A 24,529-nucleotide genomic window follows, 5' to 3' on the forward strand; every position below is an offset into this window, starting at 1 on the left:
TTGTTTACGTTTTGCTGCCCAATGCGTAGTCGTAATCATGTTATGTAGCGTGTTTGATGTTGTGAAAATCATATTGAAGTGGTGACGCATTTGTAATGTTCTTCAATCCATTGACATAATCTACGTAGCGTCACTTTAATTGTTGGATGTTATTGTTGAAATGCATAGCTACAGCTCGTTGCATTTGTACAAAATTTAGTACAGAACAATATAATTAGTTAGTTGGGAAGTGATAGTGGTTAGTACTGCATATAATGCATGCAGTATGTACTGGTTGCCTAGTGCGCGATGAGATGAAAATCAGAGTTTGCCTGTGTGATGTTAACGTTTGAGTTCAGATTTTAATTTGATGGCATGACATGGGGCATAAAAGTTGGTGTTCTTCTGGTAAATTGCCTGATGCCGGAACATGTGGTGGTGTAAAAGATTCATTTTTTCATGGTAATGGATCATGACATTTTATGTTTTGTGTTGGCAGTTTTAATTTGTTTCTTCTGATTTGAATGTAAAACATGTTCAGGTAGCAGTGGCAGTAGGACTGGTAAACGAAAAATTGGCTTGAGGTCACCACACACATCGACAAGGCAACCCAGTAAACGACAAGCAAAGCTCCCTTTCAAGAAACAGAAAGGGCCAGGTGATCTTGTTCAGAGAGCTGTTGTTGATACGTCGAAATTAATGTACCGTTCAAACATATCCGGGCTGATTAGCACAGTTCTGGAACTCGAATTACGCGATGCCCACGTCAGACAGTTGCAGAGAACGCCATTCTGGCTGATGATTGATGCTATTCGGGCTAACGAGCTGGATCCTAAAATGTTCAAAAAATGTGATGCGACGGTATGTCGGATAATACAAACTTACAACCCTGAAGATGAGAAATTCCACATCGGTAGAGCTAAGTTACCATTGCGCAACAACGACATCAGGTTGATCTTTGGGGTACAATGTGGGAGGGAGAAATTGGATATGACACAGGGTGGGAAAGGGCCGTCTGATTTCATGCAAAGACGCTGCGCAAATGTTACCCGAATTTCCTCAAAACTAATAAAGGACTTGCTGGGAGAAGCCATATGTGGTCATACGGAGCGTGACGAAGAAGATGTGGCGAAATTGTTGTGTCTTTATGTGTGCGCCAAGTTATTTTTCGCAACAACCGGCGAGCATATAGGTTGGGCATTTGTCCGTGTGATTGACAAACTAGACACGTTGCGGCACTATGACTGGAGTGCAACAATAAGAAACACATTGATTGGGTCACTAAATGAGATGCACAATAAGCCAGAGAAGGTCACTGGTTGCGTAGTAGCATTGCTGGTACGTATGTTTTTTCCTTGTTTGGTGGTTCAAATTCAGCGGTAAAACATATAACCCATTTCAGTGTTAATTTAACGGATGTTTCATGGTCTAATTTCAGTTCCTTATTTGTGAGCATTCAAACATCGTCGCTCCGGAACGACCCGACGTGACACCACATTTTTGTAGATGGAACATTGCAGCCGCTGTGGGGAAACTAAGAGTAATAAATTTGTCGTCAGAAGGTTGCTTTGAGGTATGCAATTAGAACCCTTTTAATTGTTTTGCAAATTTTTCCAATACCAAAACATTGAAATTGTGCTACGTTTTGCTGGTAACTTTCATTAGGTCCAGTGTGGCAAACTTGTTGGGACGATTAATGAATGTCATATTCTGAAGGTGCCTGCTGCTGCTATTGAACCAAAAGAATGTAGTAGAATTAGGGCGGATGTGGAACCGCCTGGAGTGTGCGATGAACGCAGGGCTGTGATTGAGACAGATGATGTTGGCAGCGTGGAGCCGAGCTTCAATTGTTGGCAGCCGGCCAAAAAAACAAAGGGTGACATGAAAATAGAGGGGGCCAATGACGATGACAATAAAAATACTGGAACACCGACCAGCAAGGAAAAAGTAGCTGGGAAGCTGGTGTCACGTGGAGAGGTTTGGCCGGTATTGTTCCCAGATCTTCTGGAACTATCCAACACTCCAGACGGTGAAGACGTGGGTGGGGAACAAAGAGGGGTGCGCGATGAGCTGATAACTTGTAAAGCAAGAATTACTGAATTAGAGAGTGAGATCAATATGAAAGATGTACAGATATGTGAACTGGAACAGCGTGTGGAAACACTGGAAAAACTGCTCGGGCGGCATGCTGGTAATTTGTTTGCAAACTTAAATACTGTGATTGTGGATAAGGATGCAGAAATTGCACGGCTCACCAAGCAGGTTGATCGATTGGACAAAAAAGTAAGCAATTTGGAAGATAGTCTTGATGACCTTGAGGTTCACGAGGTCACACAATTAGCTGTGAATGCTGGATCCAATCAGCGAACACCAAGTAATAGTCTGTCAGGCAAAGTGAGTGGGTCTGCCAATGTGACGAGTTGCGAAAGTGCGCAGCGGTCTGCATGTCGTAGAGGCCAACCCGAAGACGTGCAGATCAACGAATTACAACTTGTTGACAATGACCCTGGGATTGAAGATTTGACAGATGACTTTGCAGATGGGATTGTACGTACAACTGTGGCAAGGGGAGAGGGTAGCTGCAGCCCCATAAATGCAGAGACAGTAGCTGATGGCAATGTAAAGGATGGCGCAGTTGTCGTTGTTGTAGAAGGTCATAGTGAACACACAGCAGGTGCAGCAAGTTCAGGGCCGAAAATTACATCACTTTTCAAAAGGGTGAAGAACAAGGCAAGACGGGAATTTAGGTTATCAGACTACGAATATCCCGGCATATTTGGGCGTCCACAGGTAAACACCAATGTCAGACTTGGTAAATCAGTTGAACCCGGGGTGATTTACAGTGTTGAGGACGTCGAGGTGGAGCGTAAAACATGGAATGGATTCAGTCTGAATAGGCGGCACACTGTGTGGAACATGGTGAATGATGAAGACAGGGAACTACTACAAAGAATGTACACTTTAGAGGGGGACGGGTACGTTGTTCGGATGAAATGTTCTATTGTTTAACATGTACAACTTGTAAAACTATGCTCTATGGTGGTTCTTAATTTTGGTGCACGGTGTGCAGGTTAATAGTGTGGGATGGTGGACACAATGGAATACAAGTCCATTTCACGGACATCAAAGATTTGGTGCAGCAGAACTCCATACACAGCAATGTAAGCTGGTTCCGTGTAACGAATCGTTCAGTATTTAGTGATTCTTTAATTATTTTTAAAAAACATATGCAAATCTGACCGTTGCTTCCTTTGTGAATTGAGTGATGTGGCAGTCGGAAACGGCAAATGAATTTTAAAACACAGTGAAGAATATGTAAATGGAAATGTAAATTTACAAAGTTGTTATTACTATTGTGGTGGAGTTGTAATGGGTGACATATGTTGCAGGTAATCGATGCATACGCTGCAATGTTGACTGAAATGCATAAGATGGTATCTGGAAGGGCAGAATATGTTGGGGCATCGTACATTTACACTAGTGTTTGTTCGGTATGTATCTTCAGTTTTATTTGATTCCTTGAAATCTGGAAAATATTTGCATAATGAAACCTGGTACGCCGATGGTGGTTTTGGACAATTGTGCAGGATATGATGCGAAACAGTAGTGCTGTTTCCCGAGCGAAGTATTTGAATGTTCACATGAAGGCTGCACGAGGTTGCAGATACACAGTAATCCCAATCTACAATGCCAACCATTGGACAGTCATGGCGTGCGATTCAGAAAGTGGGAATTGGAAACATTACAACTCGATGCGGCCAAGACGTGGAGTGCGCGATGAGCACTACAATGAGGCTCTAGAAGTGGTAAGTGCTGTTTACAAATTTCAGTTTACAATGTGCATTATGGGCAGATTGCAATGTGGAAAATGTTAATGTTACTGTGGACAAAACTGCACTGACATTTGAAAAATGGACAGAAACAATGGGTGGCTGATCACCACAACAAATTTGTGAAGCCTCGAGTTACACCTACAGCTGTTGGCGCACAGCTGTTTGATGGCAGTTTTGTATCTGTTGTGGATTGCCCACAACAAGTTCCAGAGTCGTAAGAAATGTTCATTTTATTTTGAGCGTACTGTTTTGATGATGTATCACGTCTGTGACATTGACACCGGTGTTTGTTAGTGCAGGTCGGATTGTGGGATTTTCGTGTGCTTCATAATCAGGCAGTACATTCGTGGTGCAGAAGTGAATACTTCGATGGATGGGCTGACCCCAACTGGGCTACGAGCTGCAATGGTGGAAATGTTCTTAAGTGACCCGGGCAGTGGACTCCGTGGGAGGACATTATAACAAGTTGAGAAAACATTTCCCAGTGCGCAAGTTGCAACAACAGCATTAGGATGTTTTTTCTGTTTTTCCCGTATCGGCGTATATAATGTTTTGTTAGTCTGGAAACACATAAAAGTAGGACGCAAAAACTAGTTTCATATACGTTACTTTTTTGGTAATGCAGAAGTGGCAAACGGTTTAATCTTGGGTTAGGATCCAGTATTTTGTGGATATGAATGTTGATATTATTTAGTAAGCTATTCAAATTGTCTCACCTTTTGCATAATAACAGTTTCACAGTGCATTACACTTTTATGTCATGTGAAGTACATTGTTTTTAAATGGCAGATGGGCCTGGGTATGTGAACATGGTGTGATGTATGCAGGAGTTGGGCATGACGAGACTCAGTTTTGTAAACCTGTTTTCCACCACGGGAGTATGCGTGGTTTGATGTATATGGAAGTGGACATGCAACGACTGAGCACGTCAACCACATGGTAAGTATGACACGAGTAAAGATTAATTTCGCATTGCCATCTTAATCAGAATTGTGATGATACCATGTTGAGCATAACATAAAATTACCTTCCTGTTCAATTTATTGTAAGTCATTTGGTAATGGGTACATGTTTTGTGCAATGACAATGGATTGTAAGCAGCCACAGAAACATTAAAAATCCATTGCCGTTCCGGATACAGGTTGGCAGAGTCCACTTTGGGCGAATGTTCTGGTATGATGTGAACAAATTTATAAACTTAAACGGCACCAATTCCTTATTTCATGTATTCACAGTGTTAATGAAAGCGTCCTTTGAGAATTAAATGGTTGTGTTTCAAAGGAGCAGTGTTAGTGTTCAGTAGCGGGGACCCAAAACGTATGTCCTACTAAACAAATTAAACCAATAACATAAAGTGGATGACTGGTTTCCAAATCTGTTATGATGTCCACAGATTTGAAACAAAAACCGGCACCCACTGACTCTTTTCGTGTGTACACAATGTCATTCAAAACAGATTTGAAAAATAACAACCACTGGCTACTTTCATGGCTGCACAGTGTTAAGCAGAACATATTTCACACTAAAATGGTTGGGTCTTAAAGGTGGAGTGTAATTGTTCAAACATGGGAAATGAAATGGTTGATGGATTACGTTAAAATGTATATCCTACAAAACAAATTAAACCAATAACAGAAAGTGAATGACTGATGTAAAAAAAAAAGGAATTTTTAAAAAAAAACCAAATAACCCAGTTTCTTAACAACCAAATTAAATCATATGGCAGCCCAACTGTAATGGCTCTTTGCATGTCTTCCTATTGTGATTGCCCACTTTTCCGCAACGACCACAACGTATACGTTGCACTACCTCCCCCTTGGACGGAATTCTCTTCCGTTTTGGCCAACCGGGGGGACGCTTGGCCGTCGGCGGAGCTATCAAACATTCAGCTGGGTTAAACAGTGGCCTCCCCACTGTTGGGATGGGGTATATGGTTCCGCTATAAGTAGCTCGAAATGTATCAATGCAAAATGCGGAGTCTATGGCATCGTAGATGTTTCTTCCACTATTACGGAATGCAACCACAGCATGGGAACATGGGAACCCGTTGATCTGCCACTGAAAACAAGAACATGTCAGCTTGCCGACATCAACCAACACCGATGGGTGGGAGTGGACCTCATAGACATCATCATTAGCCTGGCTAACACACCAAGCCCTGCTGTCGTTATACGCTGCCACCAATTTTTTCTCCATTTTCGGAACTATAACACCGTCCCATTTACTGCATTTAACTCTGCGCTCCGACATCTGCTCCATTATTTGACCCCTTATCATATCGACCAATCTCGTGACGGGGAGATGACGAGCCTCACCAACCCAATTGTTGAAAGATTCCGCAGCATTTGAGCACATCTCCCCATACCGTTGGCCCCTTTTTTAGAAAAAAGAAACCCATTTACAAAGCGTAAATTAAAAAGACCAAAACAAAATATACTGAAAAAAAACACGTGGGAATTTTTAAATATGCCATAACCCGTTGTGCAGGCCATGAATTACCTGAAATACGCATTAGACCAGTGTTTGGGGTGCAGGTCTTTCATAAAATCTTCAATCACAGCTGGGTTGGCCTTCTTCAATTCCTCCAATTTCTCATTGAAACAAGCAACAGTGGGCGCATATGCACATTCCCGTAACTTTCGCATCAACCCAATTTTGTGCGATGCATTAACATATTTCATTCGATCCCGCAAGTTCATTTGCAGATGCAACAAACAATATGCATGATGCGCTGAAGGGAAAATAATGGGCATAGAGTGTAATAATCCGACATGGCGGTCAGATATGAAAGTCAATGTTCGCCCACCCCCAACAACTTCTTTCAAATTATGAAGGAACCATTCCCAATTAGCTGAATTCTCGGAATCAACAATAGCAAAGGCTACCGGAAACAATCCTAAGACCAAACATGCAACATAAAAAGTTAGGCATGACAAAACTTATACAACCATCCACGAATAAAAAAGTGCGACACATTTTAAAAAATTTTAAAACGAATAAGCCTGCCACTGTGTGTTACATTCCTATTCAGTTTTATTTGAGGAGACCCTATTTCAATGTTCTCAATTTTTTTTTTCCGTTGTTGAATGGGAAAGAAACATTTGAAATGTATAAAAATTTGAAGTATCTATTTACTAGTATGTTCAGCAAATAAGCAGTAATAGGTAAAGTAACACACCATTACCTTGATTGGCGTCTTTAGCAGTAGCTGCGAGCAAATTACCTTTAAATCTACCTTTCAAAAACGTTCCATCCAAAAAAAGCATAGGCCGGCAGTGTTTGAACCCATCTATACAAGCGCGAAATGATATGAAATACCTAACAAAGCTCCCGGTTTTTGGGTCAAACTCAAGATTAATGTAACTATTTGGGTTTTTTTGCATAACAGAATTGCTATACCACCTCAGCTGATCAAAGGACGTAGCGTGATCCCCGTACACCTCGCCCCTAGCTTTCTCAACACCCAACCATGCCACCCGGTAGCTAATATCCAAACCATAATCGTTCTTCAAATCAAACACGACATCAGTGGGGCGCGTCAATGGCTTATCACGCAGTCGATCTGCAACAACTGTAGACACCAAATCAGACCCCGTACGAGGGTTCCTAGAAGTACGTACAGCAGCCCCACAAGTATGCACACTATCAAACCTCTTAACACATAACACCCCACTTGACGGTAACATCCTCGCATGAACTGACCACGGACAATCTGTTGAAGCCGCAAACTTACACACTACCGTAATTCGCACGGAGTCATTTTTAACATACTTAAATTGAAATCCACGTTCAACAGCATACTTACACAGAACTTCGCGGAATTCAGTTGCTCCACCATCAAAACATTGTCCCACATGGGTAATACCATGCGCCCATTGCGCCGACAGAAACGTCTTCGATTTGTTCGGACAGTACATTGGTAACAAATCCATCTGGTCATCCACGAACTCATTCCCGCTAACATGCCGTGACATTCCCCCATCGTCCGCGAAATCCAACACGACACGATTACCACCCACACCAACACTACTTTCCTGAATGACGACCTCAATGTGATTTATCCCGAACGACTTAGCAAGGCACAACATGTTTTGAATGTCGTCGTCGCTATCCACCTTAAACTTCTTATATCCGGGAAAATCAAAAAACAAACACACCGCACCTGGTACCAATCCATCGAACTTCCCACAAATTTCATCAACAATCTTCACATACGACGAATCGTGATTCAACCGAATAAGAACATTAACTAAACCATACGAACAAACTAGCAAAATTCCCCCATCCATACCTGCACACATTTTGAAGAACCCATTACGGCTGCAACATACCCATGAAACAACCATAACAGAACAGTATGTGTGCGTTTGTTTGATTAAACACAGCATTGCAGGAAAATATAAAAAAAACACCAACGACCCATCCCTCCATTGATAAAACCAGCGCACCCATCCCATAGACAGATCAGAGGAAACTTAAAAAATTCTGGAAAAAAAACACACCTTCACCCAGGGGCTTGAACACAGCAATGCCACCGCAGAAAGCCACCAACTTGAAATATCCAATTACAGTGCGAAGAACAGCAATGGTCTCTGGGGAAGATGATGCCGACCAACGGAAACAAAGCTCTCACCGTATTCTGCCTCCATCAAAAACAATGGTGGAATCAATGTAAATGACGGAAAAACAATGGTAATCAAACCGAAATGGTGGACAACAACAATAAAGAATCAGAAACAATGTCAATCAAAATACATAATAATGAAAGAACCAGTTACAGAGTCAGAACGAAAATAACCGTCTATGAGAAATCGCAAAAATGGTGAAAAAAAAATTAACCAATAAAAATCATCCCCACTAAAACATGTTGATTGCAGAAAATCAGTTGTAATGCATCGTAAATGCTACAGAAAAAATGATGGTCTCTGGGGAAGATGATGCCGACCAACGGAAAGAGACCTCTCACGGTATTCTGCCTCCATGAAAGCAATGGTGGAATCAATGTAAATGAAGGAAAACAATGGTAATGAAACCGAAATGGTGAACGACAACAACAAACACGTTGATTGCAGAAAATCAGTTGTAATGCATCGTAAATGCTAGAGAAAAAATGGTGCTCACCGATTTGGGTGTCCCAGAAACATCCCCACAATAAGTTGAACATTACGAAACTCAATTGAATTCACCAACAACTGTTGAAGGAAATATTCAGGTAAAGGGTATTGACGTAAAAACGCAATGGATTAAATCAAAACCCCCAAAATCAGCATATCAAATAGGACTAAATGGAGCATAGGAAAACATTTAGGACTAAATGGTTCAACATTTGAGGAAATAGGATTTATGGGTAAATTTTCCTTAATTTTTCAAAAATTGTTCTTAGACGTGTTTTGTGTCAGTGAATTTTTTTATGATAAATTGAATGAAATATAAAAAAAAATCCGTCTAATTAAAAAAAAAAAAAAACAAAGAGGGAGTAATTATTTCAAATTTATTAACCTAGTGCATTTAAACCTCTCCCATGCCATGATGGACCCAAAAAAGATACTCCATTTTGCCATTGATATCATATCTAATCTAAAGTATTCAAATCAAACAACGAGAGCGTGTTTTACAGTCTCCATGAAGGCGCGTGATCACGCCAACAAACACACAAATTAGGCGTTGCGTACTACAACAAGCAGTGGGCGCACTACGCACTCCTCCTTTTATGGCTTCGAACTGAATACCAAACTTTCTCACATTCCCATAATACCCTTCACTGACATATATATTCACAATTTTATTTTTATTTATTTATTTTTCGCCCAAATTTATTTTTCTCACCAGCAACAAACAAACCCTAGAGAGATAAAAACATACAAATCCCAAAAGTTGAGAGATCGAAATCAAACAAACTCCTCAAGGTTCAAGATTAAGGCTTCTGCACAGGTCAATTTCAATTCTAGGGTTTCAATTTCTGCTCTTTCAATGCTTTCATGTCTTCATGATTAGTGTATTTGCGTGTTAATTTGTGGTAGTTTACAATCTTTTTGTACAAGAGTTCAATCAAATTTTGTTGTCAAAGTGATATAATTTCTGTTCTTTTGTCGAATTTTTGGGGAATTTAATGTTCGTTTGCTTAATTTTTTATGCTTAGTAGGTTTAGTTTTTATGGTTTAATTCAATTTGGTTGGTAAATAAAATATTTTTAGGACTTGATTTGATCAGTTTTTTGTACTCAGGATGTGATTTTGGTGTTTTATTAAATTTTTTAAAAAAATTTTTTGGTAATTTTTTATTTTATTTTATTTATTTTTTTTGGGAGGGGGGAGGGGATCATCAGTGCCCTTGCTTCCCAATTATCTGGTAAATGTTTTGGCATTTGCTAAATCTCTGGTTGTTCCCCTAAATTTCAAGGGATTATAGGGGTTTCAGCATAGATCGTCATGAAGGGAAATAGATTTGAAAGTTTGAATATTGATAAGGTTCTTCTTGATCTCTGTGTCCATTTTTGTCTGAATTTATGGAACCCTAGATATTCCATGGAAAATGAACACCTATATATATATATAATTACCAGTTGTTTATATAGTTTATCATTATCAATCATAATCCTTTCTGTAAGTTTTTAGCCAGTGATGATTGTTTTCATATCTTGAGTCTGTTATTCTTATTGTTTAGTTTGATCATTGTTTTCATGGAGTGAATTAGGTTTTAGTTTCGTGTACAAGTTCTTAATTTTTGGTTTTGATAGGTTTCAGGGACCAGGGTTTTCATAATCATGAGGTTCAAGAGGGGAAGTAAAGTGGAGGTTATGAGCAAAAAGGAGGCGCTGATCTCATGGCGCTGTGCTGAAATCATCTCTGGTAATGGTCATACTTACAGTGTGAAGTATGATTGTTATCCGGGCTCAACAAATGAGGTTGTGGAGAGGGTGCCCAGGAATGCTATTAGGCCTTGTCCTCCTTCTATGGAAGGTGTTGAGATTTCTTTGGTTGGTGATGTTGTGGATGTTTTTGATAATTTTTCGTGGAAGATTGCTACAGTCTTGAAGGGTTTGGACAGAGATCATTATTTGGTGAGGTTACTTGTAGTTACCCAGGAATTCAGAATCCACAAATCAAACATCAGGGTCCGCCAATCTTGGGAAGACAACAAATGGGTTGTGATTGGAAAGGTACTTTGCATTTTTCGCCTCTCATCTGTATAAATTTGCTGGTAATTTATAAGTTGTCCTCGGTAGAGTTTCAAGACTTGTATTTTTTGTCTCTTATAATGTTTGTGCATTTTTTGTTTCTCACATTGTTTACGAAGTGTTTGTAGCTTTTGTACTTCTATCAAATGCACTCTGGTTTCTGGTGTTTTCCGTACTTTTTTACTCGGAAATGTGTACCATTGCTTTTATTTGCCATGCTCATCTTTGCATTGTCTGATTGTATGTTGGCTGCTGCAACAGGGGTCTAGAAGTTGTGAAGATGTGAAAGCAAACAAGTTGTCAACTTCAATTTTTCATCGCAAGACAAGCTTTCAAAAGCTGCAAGTCAATACAAAGATCAAGCTGCAAGCAGGAGATGATCATTTTGCTGCTCAGGAGAATGAAGGACTGCAGGAACCTTATATGGTCTCTTCTGGAACACTGAAGAGAGCATCTCCATACCGCTCCTCTCTTTTTGATGCATGTACTGCCAATTTTCAGAAAAGAAGAGCAATTGAGAATGAAGGTAGGCGTCAGAGATTTGCTCCAGCTCCGTTACAAGAAAAGGTAGATGCTGTTGTTTACCCACGAGAAAATCTGGGTGAAAAATGCATGCATTCTTCCTCTAACAATAGATCAAATGGATATTATGAAATGGAGAGGGCAAAACTAAGTGGTTTGGTTGGTTGTTCTATTGCAAGAAGCTCAGAACCTAATGATTCTGATAGTGATGAATGCTCCGTTGGTAGTTGTAGCGTTACTAGTGAGAGTCCAATTAAGTTTCCCAGTCATTTTGTTGCAGGTCGTCTTCAAGTTACAGATGCCCTTTGTAGTGATGCAGAATCTTTTTCTGGCTCAGGAAATCAGGAAAACTGTCTCTTTCCTCTACAAGAGGAAGTGGTAGCAAGTGTCCATAGACTAGAATTGCATGCATATCGCTGCACTCTTGAGGCATTGTATGCTTCTGGCCCCTTAAGTTGGGACCAAGAAGCACTGTTGACAAATCTCCGTATTATGCTCCATATTTCAAATGATGAACATTTGACGGAGCTAAGAAATTTAATTTCTGTTGGAACTGGTATTCATATTAGTTAACAGTTGAAGTATTTCCTTTTTACCGTTCATCATAGGATCCTCCTTGTCTTTGATGTCCAAAAAGCCGTTGTAAGAAGCAGGATCATATGTTGCATTTTGTAGATTCTGTCTTGGTTATCTAGTCTTCTTTAGACAGTTGAATTTTGTAACTCTGAGATTATGTATAAAAATTTGCACCAAGAAATGAATGTATTCAGTCTCATCCTGGTTTGCTCTTTTGGTTTTTGTTTTGCGGCTTATAACATGTTACAATTTGTAATAATGACCTTGAATGTCATTTCAAAAATATTTCGGAGTTACCTATATTATATCTCTGCAAGTGTTACATTTAAGGGATGCACTGATAAACCTATGTTTCCATTTGGTGTTAGATATCCCTTATTACTTTCTGTTATTCTGAAATTCAATCTTCAAGCTTTTCTGTTTGATGAATCACTGGAAGGATATGAAAGTTTCCAAGTCTAGTTTACCTCCTGCATGTCTGTGCATGCATCAAAGACAGCTGCTCGTGTTTATACGCACGTATTTATAATTAGTTTGTTGTATCAACCTTTTTCTTCTTCCAAAAGAAGCTTACTTGGGTTCTAGAGCTTTGTGGAAGCACATAGAAGCTTTCTGGTTGGCTACAGGAATTTTTGCAAGGAATTTGCACTCTGGATATTAATGAAGTTATTAAATATTCAAAAGATAGATGAAGACCATGCTATTAATGAGCTATTAATGAAGTTGTTAGTTTCCAGTTAGTAACCTTCTTTATTATTTTCTAGTGGATTCATAGCATTAACCATATGACACGTTAAATGGTATGACAGCTATTCCATGCTATTTGGCTATAATGTGAACATAGTTTTGATCAAATTTGCATAGCTTTGATTTCCTCCATACGATGTGGCAGCATATGCAAGTTCCCCATTGAGGTTGTTATTGATGAATGCCCTGCATTTTCCAGGGCCACAGTTGGAGGCATGCATCTTTTGCTTCCAAAGGTCTAAAGTTGATGCTGGGGTTGCCGCCTTTCTCTTGGCATAAACATTGGGGGCAATATCTGCATCCACTTTCCCACGTATAAGCCAATTCATGGCCAGCCTCTGTTATCAGTGGTTATACTGGTTCACCAGTATCTCTCATTTCAGGCTGGCTTTTTAGATTTGTCAAGATATCTTCTGCCGAAGGAAGTAATATCTTCTGCTGAAGGAAGTAAAACTAAACATTTGGAAAAGCTGCCATAAATATCCTGATCTGGAAGGTTCTCATTATACTTTTAGTTCAGATATCCCCCATTATTAAACTGTTTGCTTGCCGATCTGTGTTCTTACTCTTCATATATTGTTGTTTTGCCAGTGCATATAATTATATTATTTATTAATTTCATATCATTATCCATCAATTTGACCTAGAACAGGCAATTGGAATTCCATAGGGTTTAGCGTGATTTAACACGCAGTTTTAGTTTTTTTTTTTTTTTAAATGACATGGTTATAGAAGCTTATGGCCACTCTTTAATGACTCTTGTACTTTACGAAGGTAAAATTCTATTGTGCAATGTGCATAACGTTCAATTCCTATAGGATGCCTGAGTTTGAATTTTCATTAACACATCATCATTTATTATTTTCTTTTGGTTAGTTTTATGACAGTATCAGTATGGTTTACTATTCTAAAGTGATGGTAAATGTGTTCCGAAACTTATCAAGTTTTATTTGTGAAGTTATATTTTGTGTCACTTATGTTCTGCTAACCAATTATTTGAGAGGTGAAAATAGTAGTTGGAGGAGGAGGAGTATTTAAATTTTATTTTTGGAATTTCACAGATTTCATTATCATGTTGCATAATAGGTGAACAAACATATTGATAAATAGAAGAATGCAGAAGGAAAAAAAATTAACGAAATACAGCCTCTTCTATTTTTCACTTTTTTTTTTCTTTTATTTTTTATTAGGAAACATCTGTACCCATCCTTGACCTTTTAAAATGATAATTGACAAATGATTTTATTTCAAGCGTGTAATATAAGCTCCACAAGTTGAAAAGAAGAATAGTTGAACACTTGAACTATTTATTTGGAAGTGGAGTTTTGTTGGACTTGTGGAGTGACCATGAGTGAATCTGACTCTTGACTAAAAGTTGTTCCTAACCTAACCTAATTCTCGTTTGTATCCCCCTTTTATTGTTATCCATCTTAAGTCCTGTGGGTATTAGAGCATCTGCATCAGCCTCTTCAAATTTTTAGTCAAATTATAGCTAAAGAAACTATTTTATTATTTTAGCTAGTCACCTTTTTAGTACCTACTGCATCAAACTCTCTATTATAACTTAATTTTATTAAAATATTGTTTTCTTATTATGTTTGTTATTCTTTCTTTTTTTATTAAATTGATGAGTTACCAACCAAATAATTCTTAAAAAATGCAAAAAAAAAAAAAAAAAAAAAAACCCGTTGACCGGCCAGACTTTCGGTAACACTAATTTCCATGTTGTAGCGATGAACAGTACCTCGCTTGTTGTAGCAAGGTACTATAGCACTCGTAAATTAGCGATGAACAGTAGCGAGACTAATGCACGTCCATTTTTGATGAACAATATCACTAATTTAGCTAAAAAACGATTTTAGCTAGATTGATGCGGATGCTCTTAGACTGGGAGGACTTCTAACCCTTTACTCTCGTAAATCTTTTAGCTGTTCAGTCTGTGTCCATTGAGCTTGCTGAATATGTGACACGTAGTGTGGTTTTTCAGACATGGCCTTCAGGAGTTGTCTATCGGTCCATTGCACTTAAAATGGCTACACCTATGACATGCACAATAGTAGGACAAAATAAAGGGCCATATCCCTGACTGGTGACAACCCACATGTACTCTTACTTGCCAAGATTGACTAGATCAAGAGTTTAAATTATTTAATACAAAGCCTCAAGTAAACCACTTACGATCCAAACCTCAAATACGTTAGCCTTGACATGTTCACCTTGAAGTTTGCAAGTTCAAAGGCTTGGACTCCACTGACCAGCAGCTCTGACTCCATTTTCAGCTTCATTTTGTGTAGATTTCAGCTCGCTACTCTGATTATAATCGGCCAGTTGACAAGAATAACCAATGCACTAGAGTGAACTAAGTGCGCATGTGTACATGAATTTTTTTGAAACTGCTCAATCTTGAATCTCTAAATAATTTATTACTCAAGAAGATCAAATTCAAAGATTGAGGTTCTTGTGTTTCAACGTCTGATCCTAGTTTGTATAGGTTTTTCTTGAATAAGAAATGAATTTGGACAAGCTGAACCCTCAACAGTTACCTAAATAGTCCAGACTTATGTCAATAAGTATTGAACACATAAAGGACTAAAAAGTGGGCAAACTAAGGTCATTTTAGGCATTAAAAATGTGTCGTAAACTAATGCAATATGCTTATGAAATTATACTTGTGACGATATTGGAACACGCTGTGTTATCTTTGAAGATCTTGAATCTTGAATGCTTGGAAACTCGAGCTATACTCTAACCTGGACATCAACCGTTGTTTTGTCTACATAAATTGCCGACACACTAAATCCTAAATATGGAAAATTCAAAATTAGGACATGGACCTGGCGGTGAAATAGTATCGAAATTGTACAAGCAAAGAGACAAATTTACTTCCACTTGCGTAATTTATTTGTCCACTTTGACGGTAATGAGTATACTTGTTTTATGATAGTGCATTAAATGGATTCACATTTATAGATTGTAGTGTAAGATTTTAGTTTTGCTCATATGTGACTTGGAGATTATGTAATAAGCATTAATTGACCTCAGTATGAACATTGAAGTTGGGATTCAGGATGGAGAACTTATCAAGAAAAATAATGATAATAATAATCAGGAAGGAGAAAGTAGCATAGCAAATGAAGCTAAAAAAATATGTACTCTTGTATTTTATTACTTTCTTTGCGACTGTATTTTTCTTCAAAATTTATTTGTCTGTTGCATGCTTGACCCAGTATAGTCCATGTGTTTGATGTCATGCAGTGAACAGTGTCTGTGAAGTATCACCAAGCATCCAAAAATTACGAAATTTGAATTATCGACCTGTGCAAATGTTGCTAGCAGTGTTATGAAAGTGTTGGTGTTTGACTTGTGACGAAAGGGCTCCTCTTTGAAGTGTCCCTTCTACTTATGTCAAATTGATACTGATCGTTTCTTCAGTGAGGCTGACATTACTTCAATTTTCCTGTCGTGAATTTTTCTGCTTCTGTCAACTTTCTCTGTATGTCTACATTTCTTTATAATTTCAGTTAGGATTTAATTCCTTTCATATTATGACTATAGGTCTAGGAGATATGACCTTTGATCACTAGGGTTCTTATGCCTTATAGGTCCCTCTACTCTACCCGTGTGTAGACCAATCTGTGTTAAACCTTTTGGTTTAAATTTTGCTGATTTGACTAAATTCTTGAAGTTTATGACTAATGCATTCATATGAGTAGTTTGGGGACTTAGACATGAGGAAATCTGATTTCTCTTATCAAAATTAATTCCGACAAGTAAATCTCTAGTTATAAAGACTTTTTGTTTTTAAGAATCTGGGTGGATTAGAGTGTTTGAAATTTAGATTTATTGCCTGGCATCACCATCACTAGCAAGAAATGAATGATGTCTTTCCTGACTGAATTACCAGTGGTAAAGCAACATGATGTTTTGTCATATGTAGGTGTTAAGTAAAGCCAATTTGTAGATTTGAGTGCAGGAGCTGTTTTGGTGTGTGTTCTTTTGAATTTTTAAATTTCTACGTCAATTCTATGATGTCATGACTGCAACCTTCACTTCAGGTCTAGTTCTGAAATTTTTAGCCCTTGTAACATAATATATTATCAAGTTGGATATGTTTGTTTGGAGTGGGCTGTTGCAATTTATGGAGAAAACTCTATTCCTTTCCATTGTCTTCTTCACAATCTAGAAAGATAAGAAGATTTATATTCATCCGAAGTTATGAATTCAGGAATTTGCTGTAACGGCGGTAGTGTAATGCCAAAGATCTTCTTCTTCTTCTTTTTCTTTTTTATTTTTTTTTTAAATTTATATATATATATATATATATATATTTTCAATACAGAATATGCTTTTATATAACAAAAAAATTTCCAGTTTTTATGATTCAGAAGCATTCTTTATGGTTATGATCTACATCTCCCCAAGAAAGAACAAAGGAGAACCAAAAAGACCAAACTTGTGACTAGATCATTAGTGTTCCATAGTTTATTTACTTTGTTCATTTGGGAAACTCCTGCACATGTAATTTTGCTTTTAGGTAAAAGGAGATTAGAAATATCACAATCCAATGATATTTAGTTTATATTTAGTTGATGAACTTTGTGGTTGTGTAAGGATGGCCCTTTATTCTCATCAGTATTCAAGGTATTATTGAATACATATACATTATATACACATACATATGTATGTGGATTTGAAGCTAAATTTTGCTGAGTACTTCCTAATTGTTTTCTAGGCATATAGTAATCTTTTTCGTCTTTGGAAGTGAGGGAGTCCCATTGAGCATGTTCCTATAAAGTGCAGAGTCATTTGAACTGTTCTGTTATATCATTTGTAATGGAATATGAGTTATTGCAAGTTTTCTCCAAGTGCAAGGTTCCCTTTACATTGGATGTTATGCATAGCAAGTTGGAGGTGTTTTGCTAGGAGTAGTATCATTAAGGTATGTAGATCAACTAGAAAGATGGACGCCAAAGAGAAATATGCAGAGTAAAGAATTATTAGGCAGGAAATATGCAATGCAAAGAAGAATTAAAATTTAAGAAGGAATGGATTAAATAAGGTAGGAGGCATGTAAGATTTGTGGCTACTTCCTGCTTTCTGAATTGAGAGGTGATTGTACTTATAGAGGACGTAGCTTGAAAGTTATTAGGAATAGTGAAATTGTTTAAATTTAGGTATTGGAACCCGAAGAGAGCAACCAAGATATCATTTATCATAAAAAAATAAAAAAGGAAGAAGAAGAGAGCAACCAAGATATCCGTAAACAATATCAAGTGTTTTGTGTTAACAATTTTCTTCTCATCATTTACCTCTCATGGTTTCCTATATTTGGTTGTTATTTAGTTTCTCGTCACGATGTGTGTATGCTTTTTTTCTTCTTTTTTATCTAGCTGATATGTCTCATTAGATTGTGCTGTGTAAACTTTTCTTATACCCTCCAAGTCTATGACAAGATAACAGTTATTCTGGTGATTCTTTTCAGGATTGTATGTTCTTAGGATGGAGGCACTACAATTCACCAGACAGTTTATTTTCCCAGGAGTGGGACTGGTACTGCAGGATCATTGGTGAGAAAGGTCTCTTGAAACTTGTACTGTATTATTATGGTCATTTTGGAGATATTTGTGATTTCTATTTTGTTCAACTAAACAAACACAAATAAATTAATGTGCGGGTAGGGGAATTTTTTTTTTTATATCGATGCTCGGGAGAAGGGGGACGGGGGCAGCACTAGCACCTTTAAGAAGTTTCATATCTGCTGGACTTTTCTTTCACATTGAATTTCTATGCTTGATCAAACCACTTTCTTATCTTTGAAAAGAGACTATTATTGAGAGAGCACTTACAATGAAATTGTCTCTCTTGCTATGCTTCATGCTCTTTTATTGTAATCATTGCTTTCTACATGCCTTATACTTCATTTTTTCAGAGCTGTGTTTTATTAGATAACCTTGACTGTCCGTCATATGGGTTAGTTAGTTGCCTTTTTGTTTGAGGGCAATATTTTTATAAGGAGATGCATTAGAAATATAAAGCCCTCTTTTATGATAGGAATTCATGTGTTTATGGTTGTAAAATGATAGGGTTCGTGCTCCCTGGTTGTGGCTCTTATGGTTTCATTTGTTGGGAGTGTTCCAATCTCCTAGACCTTTGTTTGTGGGGCACAATGTCTCCAATAAGCCACCAAAAAGTTTGTGGGCCCTCTTATTTGACCAGCCTGGACCTTCATGGGTTCATGTGGTGCTTATAGGTGCATCTTCTGGGTCATTGGATCAGCTTTAAAGCCTTTGCTGCAATTGAAAATGGTTCGTAACATAGTCCCGTGTTTTGAAAAATTGAATCTCTGAGACGACTTTCATTCTTATCAAAAGTATATACTAAGCTCCAAACAACTCCCTTTGAATTGAATTGACTTTATTAGAAATGGAAATAAAATATATAAACCTTCATTCTTTGAAATTTAGGAGTTTACTGAAGGCGCATCCCCGCCGCTGTAGTTAAATCATAATAGGCCCATGTTGGATGCCTTAAAAAGCATGATTAAACGATTTAACTTTCATGATAAAAGCTTTAAGTAAAACACATTATAGAGATGTATGAATTATGAAACTTGGGTTTTGCCATGCTTCACTGTCTCCTTTTTGTAGCAGATTCAGTTTTAGTTGTTGATTGAGCAAACATTAAAGGATCATCAGTTGAGGCTTGGGGCTCAGTAGTTGCTGGGTCCTCAAGTTCATGGCCATGCTACTGATATCAGGAGGTACAGTTTTCCTCCCTCCTATGCGTAAAACATTATTATGACCAAATTTGTATTGTTACCACCAACTGATTGAGTTCAAGGATGATGGTTAATATAATGATGATATTGAATAGCTGGGCATCACGGATTCAAATCACGGAAACAGCCTTTCACCACACACGGGGGTAAGGCTGCATACATACTCAACCTGAACCCAACAGTGGCCGGAGCGTCATGCCCGGTGACTGGTGACTGCCCTTTCAGTAGCTTGTCATACTGATGTTTAGAACTCCTAGTGAACTTATTCTTATTAGGTGGACCTTTAACTTCTATCAATTCAAATGGGCACATTTTTGTTGAGTCAAATGTTGTATCAAAATGTTGACCTTTATTTTATTTCGTGCATGTAAGCCAGGGAAAACTTTTTTTTCTTCATTTAGAAGAGGCATAAAACAGCAACAAATAAGATGAACTATTAGATGGTATGCCTGCAAATGCAGTAGTGCAAGGTGTCAACCAAGCTCTACCGATTTCCAAACACAGCTGAAAAAAGAAGCGGAAGAGAAAACACGGTGAAGTCATCGACATCCTTGTGATTCTTTGTGCAAAGTAGTGTAGGCATAATTTGAGTGAGAGAGATTGCAGCAGAGAAGACAAAGGTATTGGTCTTGGCTGTCTCGTTCCTCCATCAAGGTCTGCTCACAGTGCCAGATCAACACGAGGTGCTTATAAATAATCTGTTAAAGAAACTGACAAGGGAAATTTCAGAGCAATGACATGTGGGGTAAAAACATGGTTCTTGTGGATGTGAAGTTGGGTGAGAGATTTGTTTGTGAACTTTCTTTGCTATAGAGGAGCAATCTCACCATCTATTTGTAGTCTCACAAAAAAATTGGTTATTATTTTGTTAATTTGAAATTGTTCTGGCATGAATGTTGAATTTGAAGTTATTATGGCATTAAAAAAGTCTCGTTCTTGTTACTCATCATCGCACCAGGATATGCAATGAATAATAAGGTACCACCTTCTTAGTTGAATAACTGGTTTTATGTCTTCTTCTGGCGGTTATAGTTGTTCCATTCCAGTTGCATTTGAATATTTCATTGCTAATGTTAACCATTCTATGGATTCTCTGAATCTGTCTCTTGATAAATCCACTTTCTTAAAAAACATATCAGCAATTAAAATCATGAATGAAGAAAAGCCATTCATGATTTTCATGGATAAGTGATGCAGAAAAATCAAATCCCTTTCCATGATTGTTGTCTTTGCCCAGGTGGGTGGACACTGGAGGATTCTCGCAATTGATAACTTGATGAAGGAGGACAAGTATTGCTTGCCCATTGGTATTGCGAGTGCAAAACAGGGAGCTGACGGTGAAGCAAAAACAATAAAGGATTACACAAAAACAGGTTTAAGTTGCCAGGCCATGGATCCAGTTTGTTTTGTCATATATTAACTTCCACCAAAAAGTTCAATATCCAGAGAAGTCACAACACCTTATAAACAGCTTCACAAATAAAATACCACACACATTTAATAATAGTACCAAAAAGCCATACACATCATCCAAAATTCTCAATTGGTAAGTCATGTATGATAGAAAATTTGGGACACCAATCCAATGAGACACTATTTGGGAGGACATATCCACGGAGGAAACCCTATCTATTCAAATGCATCATCATCATCATCCGGAAGGGGCTGACTTGCAGCTGCAGCAAGCTCTGCCTCGTGCCTGCAGAAACCATCAATCACCATACAGTGCACAGTTAAGAAGCAAACTAATGGTGTGCAGAAATACATGAGGGGGAGGGGAGGGACTAACAATAGTAATGAAAGGTGTAATGTAACACCACAGGCCATGAAAAAATTATTCCCCATAAAAGTCACTACTCAATGACTTCAGATACAGGGAAGATATAACTGAGATGAGATAATTCTTAATTGGTTGAGTTACTGAAATTTTGCTACACGTGCACAGAGAGAGAGAGAGAGAGATGTGTGGTTGTAGTACAAAAAACTTACTGCTGCTGTGCAGCCAAGTCAATCTGCACTTCTGGAGGAGCAAGGGCAGGAGACTCCACAAAATGCAAGTTTGGATCCCTACAACCAGAAAATATTGTTGGTACAGAATAAGCAAAGAGAAAATAAAATGTCCATTTCTAAAAAATTGATCCTTACCCTGCAAGTTTTCTGGCAAGGTACAGGAAAGGCTTCTCAAAGTTGTAATTGCTCTTTGCTGATATCTCATAGTATTGCAAGTTCTTTTTCCGATGGAAAGTAACTTGTTTTGCCTTCACTTGCCTGTTCTTCACATCAACCTTGTTCCCACAAAGTACAATTGGGATATTCTCACAGACCCTGGCATTGACAACAACATTGACAACAAAAAATACTAAAATATTTAAATACTGTGCGAAGTCAAACTAATCCAACCAGAAACTATGAAATTAAGATTTCTGGATATACCGGCAAAGATCTCGGTGCCATGTTGGAACATTCTTATATGTCAATCGGGCAGTCACATCAAACATGATAATGGCACATTGTCCATGGATACTGCACATAATACAAACTTTAATCATGATACTTGAAGAGGCTGCAACGTAAAAGATATTCCAGAAATATGATCTCTACCCTCTGCTACCATTTTTCAACAAAAGAATTATTGTGCACCATAAATAAAAATCATCTGAAGGAGAACTTCAAAACTAAATGAGTTGGGGTTAGTATAGATAAAATACTCTAGGCACCAAATATTTACTGTAGTTGGATACCCACAGCATATTTTATAAAAGAAAATGCTACAAATATTTATCACCTTAACAAAACTTGAGGCTATCTTTGAACTTGGAATCCAGCATGATACAAATAAAACAAATAGATTTACTTACTAGTAGCCATCCCTAAGGCCACCAAATTTCTCCTGCCCAGCTGTGTCCCAGCAATAAAACCGAAGTTTCCCACAGTTTGTGAAGAAATCCAGAGGATGAACTTCCACACCAATTGTTGCTATTCATGATTTAATAATAAAAAAAAAAAACCCAATAAGTCTCATATATAAAAATGCAGATAGCATAAACTCATAAAAATTTTAATTGAAAGAAAACAGTGGATCCCTCTTCAGCAGACTTACGTTCATATTTCTTCTCAAATTCACCCGTAAGATGTCTCTTCACAAATGTTGTTTTCCCTACATCAAACAAACACGATGATTTCAGCCAAAAGACAATTTCAATCAAACTAATAACATAAAAGCCGCAAGAAATCAAACACTAACTCTAACAATCATGAAATTAACTAAAATCAAATTTGATAACCAAATCTGAAATTTAAACCCTAAACATGTAATATCAAAAATGGCATAAGCAAGAAAGATCCTAACCCAGTGATAAGAAATGACAGACGGACCACTACAAAAAACCTATATCAAAACCCTAGAAATGACATATTAAACAAATGTCATGACATAAAACAACTAAATTTCATTAAAATTTGAAGTTTTTCCAATACCAAAAAAAAGAAAAGGGGAGGGGGGGGGGGGAGACCCTAACCCTGTGACTAGAAATGACAGCCCCTTTGACCCTTCATTCTCAGATAGAGAAACCTATCATAATTCTCCGCCCCTATCAAATAAAGTGAAATGGAGGAGAATTCATCTCTAATGCTTTGTGGAAGTATCTCATAGACCATAGAATTTATCATGAAGTTGTAAAATGGAAATATCACCTTTATTCCATAACAAGTCTAGGGCCCATAGGTAGCTTAAAAAATTCAGACACTAAAAAACAGCAATATGAAAACCCTAGAAATGACATATTAAACCAATGTAATGAGACATAAAACTACTAAAATTCCATTAAAATTTAATGTTTTCCCAACACAAAAAGAGGGAATAAGAGCTATCATTAATGTCATTTCAGCTTCCAAAACGATATAAAATACACACACAGTCTAATAGAAGGTCCGTCAGTTGATTTTTTATTTATTTATTCATTTTATTTTATGTAAATTTTAGTCCCAAGTCCCCAACAATGACAAGCCAAAAGAAATTAAGAAAAGTACAAATAAGAAACAACTCGGATAATCAACAAGAAAAGTAAACCTGTTCCACCATCGCCAACAATTACAAGTTTGAAACTCGGATAATCAACAGTTTGCTGATTCGGCAATGCCTGCAACCACACACACACACACACATATAAATATATATATATATATATATATCTACCATCAATTGAAACCAAAAAAGAAGAAGAAAATGAAAACTAAAACCCTAGGCGTTCTTTTGTTTCGAGGCAACATTTTTACTTTCCAAAAACAATCGAATGTAGAGTGAGAGAAATGAATGCAAAGAATGTGCGAGAAAATGAGATCGAAACAGAGAAAAATTGTGGAGAAAAGGCATGAAAACTCACCATAGAAACGCAGACCTGGAGAGAGAGAGAGAGAGAGAGAGAGTGTTTTGGGGGTTTGGTTTGGTTCATATAGGGGAGCAAAAAGTGAGTGGGGTTGTGAACTTCACGGGGGTAGCTTTAAGCTGACGCGACTCTCCGGACCGTCCGATCAAAAGAATTCACTGATGTGATGTGATGATAATCACAAGCCAGTGCCACTCACGTGATTCGCATCCCGACTCCCTTTCTTCCTCGGGTACTTATAGATGGGTATATGCATGAATCGAATCCTCCGGATATTTCAATTTTTTTGAATTTGGAATATGGGCTTGAATATCGGTAGCCCATAAAGCACGTCCCAGTCCAATACAACCGGGGGATTCAATTTGTACTCAAAATATATTTAAGGTCAAATTTGACAATTCTTAAAAAATTTAAAAAATCAAAAAGTCACTATCCTATTTAAATCATATCATCTTATTTAAGTCATATCACCTCTCTAACACATCACTTCAAACCCAACCCATATTTTATAAAAAGTCAAAAAGTGCACTTA

At 37.7% G+C, this 24,529-nt stretch overlaps 4 protein-coding genes across 4 annotated transcripts; 2 read left to right on the plus strand and 2 right to left on the minus strand.

Annotated features, from left to right (window-relative positions):
* The first annotated feature begins 359 nt into the window (after window positions 1-359).
* LOC114317952 (uncharacterized) lies at window positions 360-3,277 on the plus strand. The gene is made up of 6 exons (XM_082900290.1): window positions 360-441; window positions 521-1,317; window positions 1,418-1,552; window positions 1,645-2,954; window positions 3,050-3,140; window positions 3,254-3,277. The coding sequence occupies exons 1-6, from the start codon at window positions 360-362 to the stop codon at window positions 3,275-3,277; spliced, it is 2,439 nt and encodes an 812-aa protein (XP_082756416.1).
* Window positions 3,278-5,367: 2,090 nt separating this feature from the next.
* On the minus strand, window positions 5,368-8,355 carry LOC114306160 (uncharacterized). Its single transcript, XM_082901566.1, has 3 exons — window positions 6,997-8,355; window positions 6,312-6,708; window positions 5,368-6,186 (listed from the first exon to the last, which is right to left on the minus strand). The coding sequence occupies exons 1-3, from the start codon at window positions 8,267-8,269 to the stop codon at window positions 5,523-5,525; spliced, it is 2,334 nt and encodes a 777-aa protein (XP_082757692.1). The 5' UTR covers window positions 8,270-8,355; the 3' UTR covers window positions 5,368-5,522.
* Window positions 8,356-9,597: 1,242 nt separating this feature from the next.
* LOC114280759 (uncharacterized) lies at window positions 9,598-20,554 on the plus strand. The gene is made up of 5 exons (XM_028223136.2): window positions 9,598-9,743; window positions 10,549-10,971; window positions 11,251-11,515; window positions 18,317-18,401; window positions 18,918-20,554. Exons 2-5 carry the CDS (start codon window positions 10,576-10,578, stop codon window positions 19,114-19,116), a joined length of 945 nt encoding a protein of 314 aa, XP_028078937.2. The 5' UTR covers window positions 9,598-9,743; window positions 10,549-10,575; the 3' UTR covers window positions 19,117-20,554.
* Window positions 20,555-20,986: 432 nt separating this feature from the next.
* Window positions 20,987-24,245, minus strand: LOC114280761 (GTP-binding nuclear protein Ran-3). Its single transcript, XM_028223141.2, has 8 exons — window positions 23,995-24,245; window positions 23,682-23,751; window positions 22,713-22,769; window positions 22,471-22,588; window positions 22,046-22,135; window positions 21,758-21,937; window positions 21,602-21,679; window positions 20,987-21,311 (listed from the first exon to the last, which is right to left on the minus strand). Exons 1-8 carry the CDS (start codon window positions 24,061-24,063, stop codon window positions 21,242-21,244), a joined length of 732 nt encoding a protein of 243 aa, XP_028078942.2. The 5' UTR covers window positions 24,064-24,245; the 3' UTR covers window positions 20,987-21,241.
* Window positions 24,246-24,529: the final 284 nt, after the last annotated feature.

Source organism: Camellia sinensis, chromosome 13 (assembly GCF_055761805.1).
Source record: "Camellia sinensis isolate YWXY chromosome 13, ASM5576180v1, whole genome shotgun sequence".
Lineage (NCBI taxonomy): Eukaryota > Viridiplantae > Streptophyta > Magnoliopsida > Ericales > Theaceae > Camellia > Camellia sinensis.